A 17,073-nucleotide genomic window follows, 5' to 3' on the forward strand; every position below is an offset into this window, starting at 1 on the left:
GTCCAGTGGATAGAGCCGAGAGCACACCTGACTTAAGTCTGTATTCTGAGCATGGCTACTAGCTCATTGATATAGGGAGGCTGGGTTTTGAAGACGAATAAAGGCACTTCGTTCCAAAACAATTTCTATTGCATTCAAAGACTGTGTTAGAATAGAACAGGTAATCCTGCCTCTAACTTTGCCTTGGGAAAACACCAGGTATGCAGCCTACATCAAAAATATTTAAGACTTCTCAAGTGTTCACCCAGCAATGGTTTGAAATAAGAACCATTTTGTTTCATCCACTAGATGTGGACAAAATGGATGATTCACTATATATATTTTTGGTAAGTGTAAGGCATGGGGCAGCAGGATTCCATGGTCATTCAAATGCAAACATACACATATCGTCCTGGAATGGTTTGCACTTTTGAATAACTTTCTGAATAACTGCTGCAACACACAAAACAGCTGGATTTTCCTAATATCCGATAACAAGAGATCAGGACAAAGAACTGTATTGTGCAGTGCCTTGTCTTCAACAGAGGTAAAGAGCAGATGCAGAAAGACAGGACAAATATACAGTGCTAGCTTCACAGAGAACTTCCTGTGGTTTGCAGCTGTAAGACTTTCCAAGGCTGAGGTGGCATCCAGGAGTTGCTGATGGGTTTTTCTTTTTCAGTAAATTCATTCACATGGAGTTGAGAATATATCAAAATTTGTTTACACTGATTTTAGTAGAGATCTGAACATGCACTTGCCCAATGAATGGAAAATTCATGCAGTGGTCTCAGGCACTGTTAATACTGCTATAGGGAAAAATGCAACGCTAGTGAAGCGCCATGTCAAAACCCTAGAAAGGTAGGATATAAGTAAAACGAATTTTATTCCAATAAATCTTTAGACAGAGGTATTACAGACTCTGGAAATAACAAAGGCATAGGCCAAGAGGCAAATTACTTCTTTTGAGAGAATAATGTGAAGACTCATTACATTTCTAAAGCATTAAGACCAAAGATTTTCATTGCCATTTGCCTCCTGACATCATAAACGCAACTGACTCCTGTACACAAAGCTTTTGGAGATGTGCTTTCAGACCTGTAGGGAGAAATTAAGCCTTGTTCCTGATCTGCTTTCCCCTCCCCCCTTCCTTTTCATTGATGCTCTTGTGCATTTACTTCCTAGTGTGCAGTTACTTCTTCATGACTATGTTTTTCTACTGGAGAAGCACCCCCAAAACCCACACCATACGAGTTGGCTTTCAAGCTATAAATACTTTAGTGTTCTCTTATCCAGATTTGGATATGGTCCTTTTTCCATCTGAGAACAGGTTTAAATTAGGCTGAAGGCACAAGTGAAGGGAAGATCTTGCTGCTTGGTTCAAAGCATTTCCAGCTTTGCAAAGGTTATTATAATGATGATGTTTGCTAGCATGCCACAGAAAAATCTGCTTGACATTTTATGCCTACATCTAATCATCACTGTCATCTGAGATTACAAGGGATTCACAACTGAAACCTTAGCTCTGTCCTGTTCCACTCCCAAGTCCTTATAGATGGACAGCCAGCACAACACACTCTGTTACCTGCAGTTCAACAGGTTAAAGGAAAGCTGGCAGCATGGAGACAAATTCAGTGATATTATTTACCCTGAAGGAGTTGTTCAGTTGCAAAAGCAACTGCTGAGATGAGATCACTGAAATTGAACAGTGCCTGTCTACAACAATTCTTTCATTTTTCATGGCTATGACCGGTTCCATTGGAGACAGTCTCATGGAAAAAAGCCACATTACAGCATTTGAGGTGGGACACACCTGTGCTACACAAGGGAGGATGTACAAAGCTAAGTCTTATCTCCCTGCAGTATAGATTTTCAGATGGTTGGCAGAGAAGCTGCCAGAAGAAGAATGCCACAAGATAAACATTGGAAAAATTTCTTGGACAATTCTGTCTCATGCAGAGAATTGCATGACCCCGTAGCAGCAGCCTCTAAATGAAGGGAGGGAGATAGAAGACTGTTGATGGGTGATTGCATCCTATGAAGTGGGAACAAACTAAGGTCCATTCAATGCTGGGGAAGGCAGATATAGAGATGAAGGAGGTAGAAGAGGAGAGTATCAGAGGTCTCCTAAATAAGCTTTATTCTGAATTAAATGCTGTAAAATACTAAACGCCAAGCTTGTTCAAATTAACCTGTTTTTAGAAATTGCTACTGACACAGACTTTATGGACTGCAACCTAAACTGCCTTGCTCCCCATTTGTAAGAGAGGTTCAAGAAGTATTTTCCCCTCAGACTGTTTTGACTCCAGCCAGTCCATGTTGGAGTTTGTTATATACTAATGCATTTATTTATCTAGCAAAGAACATCTTTACCCCTTTAAGGAGACTGTAAATGTAAATTGAGGATGTTTACCAGGCAAAGTAATTCCCTGTAAAAACATATTACTATCTTACCCAAGTAGACCTCTATCAGCTAAAATTTGTCATTTGTGTGACATATAAACAGGCCTACTGTTTTATAAATGTGATTTTTACCTTATTAGAAATGGTGCAACCACAGAACTTCCAGAGATGCCATTTCTCCAGTCAGAAAAGGAAAAGTCCTATTTAACACTGGCATTTTATTATGCTAAGGCAAGTTTGTGTGCACTTTTGCATATACTTTCTGCTCAGCAGGCTGTCTAAATTCATCCCTGCAAACCTTAAGCTGATGGGCCCCTGTGCACACCAAAAACTAGCGCACATTCTCTCTCTCTCTTTTACAAGGTTACAGAAACAGCAGCCAATCTGAGCCCTTCAAATAAACAGCAAGAGAAACTTGTAGACTTCTATCTAGGGCTGCCGGCACACACTGGCTTCGTGATGGCTCACTCAGCACAAACTAATCTAGGATAGATTCAGGTCAACCTGACCTGAAATGGATCTTAATTGAGTTAGTACAACCAGGTCTAGAGTATCCCATTGCCATGGTCTGATTCACCCCATTAAAAACAGAATGAAAAAGCCACTAGCAACAAATACTGGCATTATGCTGCTTAAGATTTTTTTGAAAACTGGAATCGATTTCTGAGAACTCAGCATAATATAATACTTAAAGGAACACAAATGGATCCAAAGGGTCAGAACATGGTCACAATTTACATACCCATGAGGCAGATTCAGGACCAGGTCGTGTGCAAGCCAGAATTCCTGGAATTAGTTATCAGAATGGTATTACAGATGCTCTCCCCATAATTCACCTTATTCAAAGCTGAAAAAAATATTCCTCTCCTTTTACAGAGGAGTTTTCAAGTCCATGCAAACTACACACAATTCTCTTGTTGGTGAGACCACATGCTACAGACCATGGCAAGAATAAAAGAGAGGAAACCCAGGAGTTTTTTTCCTTGATGATGGATTGCCACTGCTGAAAGATGCTTAATACAGAAACAACCACATTATTAAAATAACACATAATTTAAAAAGCCATCAGGGTTGCTTTATATTTCCAAGCTAGGTACTTTTCGGCTGCATTGAGTAGCACTGATCACATCTGTATTTTTTTATAATACAAGACAGGAAGGTGCAGTATAGGAGTCTTACCCACATTGGCATGGAGAGAAAAAGCAAGAGAACTCCCTAATACAGGGGGCAAAGCAGAGAGGAAGGGATGTCCAAGGTAATTCATCGCTCTCCCCCCCGCCAGTCTCTGTGGACCTCACCCCAGAGGAATTCCCATAGAAATTAATGCCAAGTCAGCTGGGATATTCACTGCAAATTTCTCTGCAGGAGAACACTAAGGAGGAAGAGCTTTTCTCAGAGATACATTTACTCATTTTCAGTTTCCAAAGAGGTTCATTTAAAAATATATGTTCCCATCCAAGTGAACAGGATTTATATTAAAAAAGAGTATATATCCCAGTTTTGCCAACTTCTCTTGTTAGGAAGGAATGTATTGTTCACACAAAACATTGCTTTGCTTAAATGCATCAGTTCTTTTTCCATATATCTCCCACCGAGTGGCTTTTTAGCAATGGATAGTAATACTGGATAAAATGCTAGCTGATTCAGTGATTCCTGTAGTACTAGTTAACAGAAAAGTCAGCTGAAAAGCAGATAACAATAGCTCACTATAGAAGTCCAACATCCTAATTCTGCAAGAAAGACTAAGAATTTTAAGCAAAACCACTCATAGACCATAGGCAGAAACTTTTTACATGCTCAAAGTTTGCTCATAATTCAACACTGCATTCTGTCAAAAACAGTAACAAGGTCAAATTGTTTCATCAGTTGTAGTCAAGCAATGCTAAAGAGTTCAGAATTTGGCCCAATTTTAATCAATACAAATAAGCAGTCTTACTCACTTAGAAATTTATTAACTCTGATCAATAGATTTCATACAACAGCTGCACAAAAATCAATGAACAATGCAACCTATACAGAACATTGCAAATGTTTGTTCATTAGGAAATTACTGTTGCTTCCTCTTTTCTTTCCAAAAGATAATAATATTGCAAAAGATTGTTTAGCCAAGTCTTCTAATGCTAAAGGTGCACCAGTTGTATGTACACAGCAGATTAGTGGACACTCCAAATTGAATGGGAATCAGTTCCAGATGTTTTCCACTGATTAAATTTAGCCCAAGCAAGGTTAAGTAAATGACAAGCAGCTGCTTTTCTTTTTTGCAATAGTCATGAGAAACGCTCTTAGAGTTCTGACTACCTCTAACTGGCAGACACATGGTACAGTACCTATTTTCCTAGGGTTTCATGATTAACAGAGACTGTGGACAGTCTTCAGAACAACATTCTTTTCACTCCCAGTCTGCCAGATCTTATGCAGATCAGAATTGACAGGAAGAAACTCAACAATAAAAAAAATCATCTCTCTTTGGAATAACTCAATTATACACATGCCTAAGACACAGCAACTCTCATTGTATATACTACTTTCTACTGGAGTAAGTAGAAATAAAATAGGAAAATGTTAAAGTGTCACTAGACCAGCTTATAGCTCAGTGCAATACTGGCATCACCCTAATGACTACTCCATCTCAAACAAGAAAGCAAAGTGCATTGATTTCAGGTTCTTGCACATACCATGAGAACAGCAGAAAGAAAATCATAGCCAGCGATAGGTGCAGCAGGTATAAATTCAAAGTTATTCAAGTGTGAAAATTCACAATGTAATAGCAAACAAGACCACTTTAAAAGCAGGGATTGCCTAGCTATTCCTCTCTAAGAGCTCTTGAACATTTACTTGCAAAAAACAAAGATCATTGACTGGAATGTGACAATTTTTACCATGTGCAGAGGTTTAAACAAAGTTTTGTTTTTTAGACTTTTCTCCTACTTAGGCATACAGTGTTTTTTACACCTGATAGGATTAAACTGATAGAAAGGTATAAAAAGTTCCTTGCACATATATCTTTAGGCAAATTGACAGGCCAGATTTTCCATCACAGCACTTATTCCTGGCAGTGCATGGAAGCATTTCCAATGCACAGAAGTAAAAGCAAAGATTCCCATGGATTTGTGATTGGGAAAATCTTGAAAGAACACCATGCATCCCTGTATATAAAAAACTATTTTCCAAGCATCTTCTATGAGACTGCAAACAGCATGCTCTGTAAAGAGACATATCAAGCAAACTAAAATTGTTTAGAAAGTGTCTAACACCTGGGTATCTAAACACAGAGCAAAACCAAAAAAAGAAAACACTTAAAATTTTTTCTTCTCCATTTTTAAAGTAATGATCAGTGTTGCATATATACATAAACACACACCCCCAAAGAACCAGAGTTTATTTTACTTCTAATTCTGGAATCTTTTCAGCTTTCCCAGCTGACATATAATGAAAAATATGTAAAATACATGCTTTTCAAGCCATATTTAGTCACATATTCAACATGAAAAGTATATTTACTGGCACCTACTCCTCCATTTAAGTAGACCTCGTCAAAAAAGCCATGATTGTTTTTTAATGGGGTCCCCTGATCTCCCACAATAATGTCATTCCCATCAGAAAGGACAAGTTTTTGTAGCTAAAAAGTAGCTTTACTTCTGGATTAAATCACATCTTATTTTCCTCACAGAGCATTCACTACATTTTCTGCAAAATCAGCTTCTCTTCTTGCAAAAGCTGACATGCCCAATTACCACTCCTCCTTGTTTATGCTAACAATAAATAAACGAGTAGGCCTATGTTTAATATTACACCGACTAATAGCATTCTTCACTTCTGTAGCGCTGTGTCAGTCTAAAAACACTTCATAAACAATTAAGACTCACAATATCTCTGTGACAGAGACAAGACATATTCATTTAACAGATGACGCAACTGAAGCACAGTAAGTTAATTGTCTGCCCGAGGTCACATAGCAAATCAGTAACAGAACTAGGAACAGAATCCAGGAACACTGACTCATGCATCTCTCCCTCCTCAAGAGGAGACAAGCCTTTTACATACAGCCTCAACACCAAAACAGGGTTTCCATTGCAGTCTAACAGCCCAGTACTACGTGCTGGAGTTTTGTCATTGTCTTCCATTCTCATTTTAACAGTCTCTAGCTGCTTCTGCTTCTTTTGTGGAAAAAAAGTTTGAGGTAAAAGCTGATGATCCTTGGCTTTTTACAAAACACACATACACCAAAAAAAAAAAAAAAAGACATGCGAAAAGTTGCCCTTATTCCCATTTATAAGATGAAGTACCTGCTCATCACCTTCAGCGAGAAGGCTCCGATGTACCTCAAAAAGGCCTTCACTTCCATACAGTCACTAGCGAACTGCAATGGAAAACCTCACAGTCTACAGTACTACAATGGCTCTGTATGTCACTACCGGCCTAAGTGCTGGTTGGGGTTTTTTTACCCCTTTCCCTTTTCTCATCCACTGCATCACATGAAGTAGTAGACTGAATTTTGAAATTAAGTTACTGTTGTTTGGAGTTTGGACTTTGGCATGTTAGACCCCATATTCTGTATTCTGGGCTGCACTGGAGTGAGACTGCTGCTACCTCATCGAAACATTTAACAAAAAGATGAGATTCTAAAGGAGTAGCAGTGAGAAAAACCCAAATTGTGTAGCACATACTTATTGGTGCTTTTAAAGGTAAATTTCATAGACTGTTTCCCCAGGCAACTCCCATTGGTATATTAGTTTCCCATTTCCCCGTGCACAATCTGCATTATAATTTTTAAGTTACTTGAATAATTGAACAGAATTAGAAAACTGTGGTCTTCTAGAGTTTAAGCCCTCCATAAAAAGAGAAGCCTTAAATCCCAAATTGCTTTTTCTTTTCCTCTCTCAGAGGTTGCCATCACCTCCCCAAAATAATTTGGATCACATGACCTCAAGAAGGGCATGTGCTGCAGTGCTATGCTCTACTGGAAAAGGCACTGCCTACAAGGGCTCATTTGAGTGCAACACATCCCCCAGTGCTACACAGTGAGAAGGTTATCTTTTCCACGCTGTGGCATCGTGTACCATAAACAGCTGGTTAACAGACCAGAGACCAGGTCAAACAGCTGCTTTTGTACTTGATATCAAAACTGTGGAGACAGATGACTGAATTAATGAGATACAGGATCAGCCCGAGAACATGAGACAGGAGCCAATTGCATGATCATTGCTGCCTCTGTGGGAGGCTCACAGCCCACAGGCTGTCTTCTGAAGTGCTCTCAGCCACTTCTGAGTTGACAGCAACTGCATATTGAATAAAAATTCAGTCCTAGTCCATGAACTGACCCATTGATGGGCTAATTGATAGCACCAGGCTCAGAAATGTTGATGAGAAGCTCAACATGAGCCAGCAACGTGCACTCACAGCCCAGAAAGCCAACCACATCCTGGGCTGCATCAAAAGAACTGTGGCCAGTATGTCGAGGGAGGTGATTCTGCCCCTCTGCTTTGCTCTCATGAGACCCCACCTGGAGTACCGCATCCAACTCTGGGACCCCCAACATAAGAAGGACATGGACCTGTTGGAGCCAGTCCAGAGGAGGGCCGCAAAGATGATCAGGGGGCTGGAGCACCTCTGCTATGAAGACAGGCTGAGAGAGTTGGGGTTGTTCAGCCTGGAGAACAGAAGGCTCTGGGGAGACCTTATAGCAGCCTTCCAGTACCTAAAGGGGGCCTACAGGAAGGATGGGGAGGGACTCTTTATCAGGGAGTGTAATGATAGGATGAGGGGTAAGGTTTCAAACTGAAAGAGGGGAGATTTAGATTAGATATTAGGAAGAAGTTCTTTACCGTGAGGGTGGTGAGACACTGGAACAGGTTGCCCAGGGAGGTTGTGGATGCCCCATCCCTGGAAGTGTTCAAGGCCAGGCTGGATGGGGCTTTGAGCAGCCTGGTCTAGTGGGAGGTGTCCCTCCCTATGGCAGAGGGGGTGGACTAGATGGTCCCTTCTAACCCAAACCATTCCATGATTCTGTGAAACCTCTCTAAATGAATTTCTCATTTAAACAGTGAACACCAGGTAACTATTTTGTTAAGTATCATATTCCAATAAGTTTTCATCCCTTTTACAGTAGCCAAAGCTAATTTTCTAGGTCATAATCCAGATCCTGTGTTTATGCACATATAAGGATGAGACAGGAAAGAGCGATTAAAACCAGTATGTAAACTGGCTTCTGTCTCTCTCTATCTACAACGCATATTGCTACAGCACAGAAAAATGCCTCACACCATCTGATGCAATTGCTCTTGACATAACAATTCGTGTTAACTGTTGCTTATTTCCTTCCTGCTGTCTGGTTTTTACAAATATTTTGACCACTCTAGCATTCTTCTATGAAATGGACTTTCCTAGAGATGGAAATTCCTCCTTCCCTCCCTTTCAAAGCATGCATTATGTGCTCTTTTATAGGAGGCTCGTGAGATGCATGGCTCTGAGTCCTCTTAGTGGCTCTCAGGTTTCTGATCATTCCCTTACTCCTCAGATATTTGCTCTGCAAGCCCAGATAACCAAAAGCAATCTGATTTCAGTGTATCTTTCCCAATCTTTTATCTTCTGTTCTGGCTTGATTTGCTGCTCACTAAGCCATTAGCCAAATAATAACAAGTAACACAATTTGTAATGTCATTTTTAGCAAATTCAGTGTTAATCTTCAGTGCAAAGAAAAAAGCATTAACTATTTCCCAACATCATTACTTTCTTTACACATTATGTTTAATAATGGGGTTAAACTTCCATTCTGCATAGGTTTTCATCTCAAGTTTAGATCATTAAAAAAAAATAAAAAAAATCAGTTTACCAAGATTGTTTCTATCTTTCCTACATTTTGGAAAAGTGACAGCTTAGGATATGCATGTGAATTCACTAAGGAGTTCCTATGTCTCCTGAATTCTTCTGTGTTGTCCCATATTAGGGACATTAGGTAACTGGACCTAAGCTTTGTATTGAGACCTAACAAATAAGGCTTCTCAGGCCTGCTCTGTCCAAACTTTTCTTGGCCTGACTTTAAGTGATTTAGCTGTGACAGCAGTTTCTCTAATTGACCAGGTGCCTATACATAACTTGTTTTACTTCTCTTTATATTTGTGTTGTACAACCATCATTTCATATCTACAGCAGTAAAAGCAATTATTCTAGTAGAATGAGGTATTTAAAATGAAATAATGGCACAGTTCATAGAAATACAGGCTGGGCAGAATCTCAGGCCTTGAGAAATGGAAATGTGGGAGGCAGCGTATAGGAGTACAGGCATGAGATAAGAGATGGGGCACAAGCTTGGCATCGGAGAACCCACAGCTACAAGCAATTAACTAATGGTCAATTAAAGAAAAATGTAATCCTGGAGCAGGACAAAACTGTTTTTAAGGGTAACAGAGAACAAAGAAATACTATTGCACATATGTAAAAGGGAACATACACAGTAAATTCAGATGAAACCTGGAGCTGCACACCAACGAGGAAATATGTAAGAGTGCCTTAGGAGACATTTATAAGGGATCCCAAGTGGATCCCGGGAGAGGAAGAAGCAGCTATCACCACAAACATCATACTCCTCCCTATGAAGGACACCAGATTTCAACAACTCATTGTAACACTTCCCCTTCTGCCTTTCATTTCTGCAGCAAATGAAATGTCAGGACCCAGAGGAGCAGCGGAAGGATGAGCATAAATGCCAGGAAAATAGGTAGAAATTGAGAAGTATATGTTAGAGTTTAAATTGTATTTTTACTATTACTGTAACTTTTTAAATATGCAAAAAATACTGTATTTGATTTTTTGGGTAACAATTAGATCTGGACCAATAGTAATTAGATTTAAAAATTTCAGTTATACTACCCCTAAATTCTAGTTTTACTTTTATAATGTGTGCTTCCTCTTTCTTATAAAGAGGACTTTGAGCACAACACTTCTTATTCTTGCTTCTCATCATACCTTATCTATTAATTCTGAGTTTCCATTCTTAAAGTCCAATAACTATTTCATTTCTCTCTTCTTCCCAAGGCTGGCTAAGTCTATCATTTTATGGTTACTCTCCAACAGGCCTTTCATATTTTTAATCAAATCTCAGTACAACTCAAAGGTAGAGCAGGCTCTCCTCTGCTTCTACTCTCCACCTTCTGTACCAAGGCTACTGAAGACCTAGCTGAACTATAGTTTTTTCCAGTGCATTCCTTCAGACACAGATGTCAGGAAAACTCCACAAGGTCCTGTATTGTGAGAACATTCTGCTGGTTGCTCAAACATAAAAGAAAAACTGATTTTCTGTCTTTATGGTCAACAGCTGAATTCTCCCTTGACACTCTCATGACAGGGTCTTGGATTTTCTTCCTTCCTTCTGTTGCCCAGAGACTTACTTAGCAAGACTATCACAATGTATATTCTGGATCAGAGAGAAAAAATTATCAGGACCACATCAGTACTGTGAAACAGCTTACCAAAACTATAAAATTTATTAGGTCCATTTAATCTCACTTTTTAAAGTTGCCTTTTTTTCATTATTAGGCAACATGTTGACTCAAATATAATTTATTCACTCCTGTAATTTTCTACATTTTTATGATTTTAACAGTAATCTGAAATATTAACTTTTGTCAACAAAACATCCTATCCTGGGGTATGCCCTCCTTTTCAATTCACAGTTATTTTTTTCCCCACTGCTGTGCTGGTAGTGTCTTTTTTCCAGTTCTAATAGTCAACTTTACCAGAAACACCACTGCCAGTAGTCCATGGTGGACAGGACTTCTCTTGCTCAATTGTTTTTTTTTTAACTCTATAGCACAAACTTGTCATTCACCATGTGCTTATTCTAAGCCAACTTCATCATAAAGTCTCCCTGCCATAACTGAGAAATTTTCTTTTGCTACTGAACAGCTAAATTCAGTCTTGCATCACAACTGAAGTTAGTTGAAACATTTTCAACAGAATGAAGTTTCATCTAAATGTACTGTCCTTGATGAGGCAAAAATGTTTTCTGGATAAAAAAAGTCTAAACTCAGTTTTATTGACATTACTAATCAGAAAAAGTTTGAGAGCGCTGCAAATACCATCTCTCACTATGCACTCCCATGGTCTCTGGGACCATCTGGTACGAAGTCCCTGCCCAAGTCCGGTGGGACTGGTGATCTAAACTCTGGTCCTAAATCAGGCAGAACAGGGAGCTGAATAAATGCAGAACAAAAATAAATTTTTAAACCTCAAAAGCTGCCTGATTTAATCAGCAGTAAGAGTGGGTTTGGCAGGGGCAGCTGTTCTCTTCCTCTCAGCCTCCATCTCCCCTTACACCACCCACCACCCCCAGTTCTACAACAGAATTCACTGAATGTTCTCACTCAGGACTGCCAGGGCTGAAATGGTAAAAACTGAAAACTTTCTAGTAAAGGTGTACAAATATATTTCCACAATTCATACTCACAGGCAAGTACCATTAGTACCTACAAGTCCTGAACTGACTGACAAATTCAGAGGTTAAACAGCCCTATGCTGAACATAGATTCTCACAGCAAAACCACCAGCATCTGCTAAAGTCACCTACTTAAAGAGCATGACGTTTTTCAGAAGCATGGTATCTGGATACTTTCTCTTGCTAATTTGGAGTATATCTTTGTATTTATGCTTTTCTGACTTACTGACAGTTATGCAGACCCTCAAAAGCTTCGGTGTTTGCTTTATTCTGTTAATTTTAGCCACATGTTTTTTCCTCACCTTTCACTCAGCTTGTCAGCACTGGAATCTATGAAGCCACTTCATTTAATATGTTTGCTTCTTTATATGTACTGCAGATTGTAATCCATCTACACCACTGAAGGAAAGCAGCCCTTTTTCCCCAATGGAAATGCAACCATTTTCCAGGAACAACCAACCCATTACTAGATAGGTGAATTCTGGAATGTCAGCATCCAAACTAGCATTACAGAGAGCGTAAATCAACATTAACACTGTTACACACTTCATATAAGAGAGTTTACAAAGGTATTCTGGGGGTCATAGAAAATAACATTTCTCTCCCGTCTCCTGGTGAAAAGTTACTTTTGTGCAGTTTTGCTTTAAATAGGCGGGGGTGGGGTGGAATTGTCAGCATGTAAAAAACTCCAAAAAGCAAACAGAAAAGCATAGTGATAAATAGGGAATTTTGTTTTTACTCCAGCAAAGATTTATCACTGTGAGAGTCTTGTGACTTTGACAAATTTTACAATAATGAGTTGTGTATACAACCTAAAATAACTGACAGAGAATAATATATTCCATCTGCTGGAGATGTCCCAGAAGGCTGACCCTCAGGGTCCAAAAACTCTCACATTTTTGTAATTTTTTCCTCCCTAATAAAACACATTACGAAACATGTATTCAGTTCATTTTGGGAAGCTATTCACTGCACTGAATAGCTGTTATTTGAAGATGAAACTCAAGTGCATGTAAAAGATTTCAGTTACACTCAGGTGTTATTTGTTTTTCTTCTATTTAGATCCATCTTTATGACCTGCCACTCACTCTTGCTATCATAAATAACTACCATCTTGGTATTTAAGTGCCTTCTTAAATCTTACAGGAACATTAACAATGCCAGAGAGTTCATACATGTCGTCATTCTGGTAACACACCCTGTTGCAGGGGAGTGTGTGCACCATGGTTGACAGAAGTACAGGTAAAGATCAGTTTCAAGACTACAGAGAACAATTATGGCTATAATCTCAGGTGAGAATGAAATCACTGAGGGCTTTAAATCACTACAGGAAAAAATTAAACCATACACTCTGGTATGAAAGAGTTCCTCAGTAGAAGCAATAGATATCCATGAAAAGAATATGCTGTACTAGAGTATCTTCAGCATCACAGTTATTTTCCAGACCTTTTTTTCTTAAATCCATGTTTGCTTTAGCTGATCCTTTTTAATGTCTTTCTAAATAGCTTCCTCATTGTGAGAAGTTTGACTTCAAACAAGGAATCTATTGTTGTGGAAAACTTTCGGCCTTTCCATTTCTGCAAGGATGGTCAAGTTCTTACGGGTACTGAAGATGGGGTTCGTCAGATCCTAAACCCCATGCATGGTGTAGAACCAAGTGCAAACTGTTTTTCTTTTAGATTATCAGGTGTTTGCTTCAAGATTCCATTATTTATGGCACGTAAAGATTTAGCTTCTACACTATGCACTATCCAATACATGTTTTTTATTACACATACGCAATTATCTCATTTTTATCTCAATTAGTTAATCTCATTTTATTTCAATAATTAATGTCGATCATATCTACAGGCTTTATAAGGCTTCCCCTTTCTCAAGCCTTCATATAGAAAAGGAAAGCATTTTTGCCTAACTTTGAAAGATAAGATATGCCTCCTATGCAAGTTTTAAGGATACCAGGCGGACATAGATACATTAGCAGGATATCCTAAGAAAAACCCTGCTTTCATGAAGAAGAAGAAGAAAGAAAAAAAAAAAAAAAAAAAAGGTGTGCTCACACAATGCAGATCCTGAATTAAGGTAAAACTCTCCTTTATCAAGGAAATTTTAACTTAATTTCAGTCTATTTCTGCACTTGCCAGGCATTTGTTTCAGGTCTCCCTACAGTCTCTCTCACATCTGACTGGAGCAGCCGACTAGAAGAGCACCATTAAAGCAACAGCTCTGCTCCTCCTAGGTCAGGCCTATGAAAAGTGATCTAATTCAATCTTGAAGTTTGCCATCATCTGTAAAACATCCAGCTCCACAACCAATGAATAAAGTATTCCGCTCTAGCAATACTGAAATAGAAGCTGGCATGGCCCTTTTCAATTGCCTTTTTAAATTATTTTCTCTGTCTCTTCTACTTTCAGCTTTTTAAGAGAGGAAAAAAATACCACCATTTACAAGCCTGAAGCCTAGTACTTCCACTTCCCAAGAATAGAAGAATATTAATTCTGGCAAGGAGAGCTTCACTGAGAGAAATCAGGTTTAAACTTTTGAGAGGTGTCAAGAATGTTCAGTCAATTGAGCAATCGAGTTAGCCAACTACATTCCTGGAAGATCTGCAACAGAAGGAATAAATCAGACAATCAAATTAAGTGTGACTTACGCCTGACGCTGTCTAAAAGAAAACGTGAAAGAAAATGAAAAATAGATAAAACTTAATTGGCAAGGGAATAATATGCATGGCTTTCTCTCAGAACTAGAATAAATTAGACCAGCTATAATAAGAGTACAAGAAATCATTTTCAGAAAAAGTGAAAAAAAATATTTTATTTTCCTCTGTTGCCAAGCTGTCAGGCAGAAAAAGATACAGGCTTGTCTTTTCAATCTCTTTCCTCTGATGCACAGAGCTTTGCTCAGACTAACTATGAACATTCAAGGAACATAGCTTAAGTGAATAAATGTGCGCTGGCAGGGTCATCAATACAGACAACAATAGTCTTCAACATCTTAACTGTCTTCAGGACTGTTAGAAGCTACACAACAATTTGCTGCTTCTGTCCATCACTGACTGATACTACAATATCAAAAGACACTCAGCAAAATCTGCTATTACATGGTCAGCAAGGAAAGCTGCAGAGCTCTAATAAACATGTGTGAATGAACATAGAATTCTGTTCAGAGAAATGTAGTTAAAGCAGCAACTTTATTTATAAGCCACACCTTTGTCACACCTTTTGTCCCCTTTCACAGAACCCTACAAAAGCACTGGAAATGTCAAACAACAATTAAAAATCCACCATTTCTGAAAAGCATTCTGACCTCAAATAGACAGATGGATGATTTACACAAGATTATAAGTCATAAGAAAGAACATGAGGGGTAATGAAAACCTCCATCAGTGCAAGAAACTCTTCCTCCCACAATGGCAGTTCATGGCTATCTCTTGCACGAAGCAGAGGCTTGAAGGTCTTTCTAAATCCCTATGGGAGGCAGATGCTCCTACCCCTTGCAGATGTACCTCAACACGCCACAGCTCTCATCTCCCTGCTATTCCACATCTGACTGACTGCTCTAGCATGGATGACATCGGTTGCATTGACAATACAACCTAGCAAGTCTGTAAAGTCAGAACAACTGAGTGAAACTCCTACTTTTGATTGTGTTCAACACAGAAGACGCTACATATTCCCTCTGGGAGCAAAAATATTTGAAGTACTTTTTAATAAAGAAACCATCACATCAAGACTGCAGCCATACTCTCTCCAGGCTGAAATTGTGTGTCAGCTTCAATGTCACATAAAAGTAGCAATTTTATACAGAGTCGATGTTCAGGTTTATCAAAGACAGATGAAAACCTAAGTCAAAGCACCACATGATAACATACCTTTGACTAGAGCCAGCATCTTTGGATACCTCAGTTAACTTGGCAAGGCTTTGCATGCCTCTGGGTATGGAACATAACTCCTCAGACTATGAGGAAACAATCTCCCCTTGAGCTAAAGATTTAGCAGATCCAGAACAAGCACAAGTTTCCCCAACCCCATCAGACAAAGGATATCAACACAAAGGCAGAAAAATTAGCTTTGCAAAAAACCCCTCACTTTATAGTAAACAATACTATCTCATAGCCACATTTCCACTACAAAATTAAAAAAAAAAATTACAAACAAAGCAGTATTTTAGCTCAGCAGTGAAATTCAGCCAGGTTGAAATTTCCAGGTTGAAATACAACAGCCACTTACAGCAACACACAATACTTTAAATGAAGCAAGAAAAAACCCCACTTACCAAAGCCTCTTGGTTGACATAGGCATAAAAATATTTAGCTGTTCCTATCACAATTTATTTGCACTATGTTTAAGACAGTGCTGTAAAAATGTAAAGATATGTTTCCTGTTTATTTTCCTTCCTTCAGGCTCTATGTGAGGTAAAGTTTAAAGGTGGGGTAGATCTGAGAAAGTTTTCCATCCAGCTCTGAGATAGTTCAAAAAAGTAAAATTAATGCTATGTCCAAAATCTTAATTGAGTTAACTTTGGTAAACAAAGACAGCTCTTTTAGTGTTCACACCATATGAATCTACAGATTTCCTTTAATTTGTGTCTCACTGTTTTTGTTATGTAATTGCCCTTGGTTTGAGGTATCTTGCATTACTGATTAGTTTTAAATTATTTCTTCACAGACATTTTCCCTTCATCAGTTCAAGTCACTTTAACATTTTCACTTAAAAAATGCCAAACTGAACATAAGTGAAAGTAAATTACCTCCTGGTTCATCAATGTAGAAAGACACATCTTTTTTGTCTTCTTGTTCATCAATGTGATCATGAGTGATCTGAGGAATAGACAAGGCATTCTCTCCTGGGTTTATCACAGGTGCAGAACCGTTACCACAGCCTAGTTTCCCTTTTCTTTTGTATCTTCTTGCCTGTGGTAGCAGAAATGGGATGGTATCAGAAGATACTTATCAAAAACAGAAAGGTACACATATGAATTTCACTATGCAGTAAATTCATTTGAGTTTGTACTTTATTTTGTCTTTTTTTTAAAGAATGCAATTGAAATTCAGTGAAAGTGTTACATCCTTGGTTAATGTTTCAAAGTGGCTGATTCTGAATTATCAACTTAAATCTGATTTCATTCTCAGGAGAAAATGTCTAACGCATTCTGAAAATCAGGTCTCAAGTAAAATTTCTCAAACTGGGTCCAAAACTCAAGGCACTCAAAATACTAATCACTTGAGTACACAACAGCTTAGCTGTAACATCTTTCTG

General features: G+C 38.6%; 1 protein-coding gene across 3 annotated transcripts in view; it reads right to left on the reverse strand.

Moving 5' to 3' along the window:
* LOC134525097 (potassium voltage-gated channel subfamily KQT member 1-like) overlaps positions 1 to 17,073 on the reverse strand; it is a 516,763-nt gene that overhangs the window by 426,885 nt on the left and 72,805 nt on the right. For all 3 annotated transcript variants that reach the window (XM_063355594.1, XM_063355583.1, XM_063355574.1), the window contains exon 11: positions 16,565 to 16,727. In XM_063355594.1, coding sequence (XP_063211664.1) covers positions 16,565 to 16,727 — 163 coding nt within the window. The remainder of the gene's footprint in view (positions 1 to 16,564; positions 16,728 to 17,073) is intronic.

Source organism: Chroicocephalus ridibundus, chromosome 1, assembly GCF_963924245.1.
Source record: "Chroicocephalus ridibundus chromosome 1, bChrRid1.1, whole genome shotgun sequence".
Taxonomy (NCBI): Eukaryota; Metazoa; Chordata; class Aves; order Charadriiformes; family Laridae; genus Chroicocephalus; species Chroicocephalus ridibundus.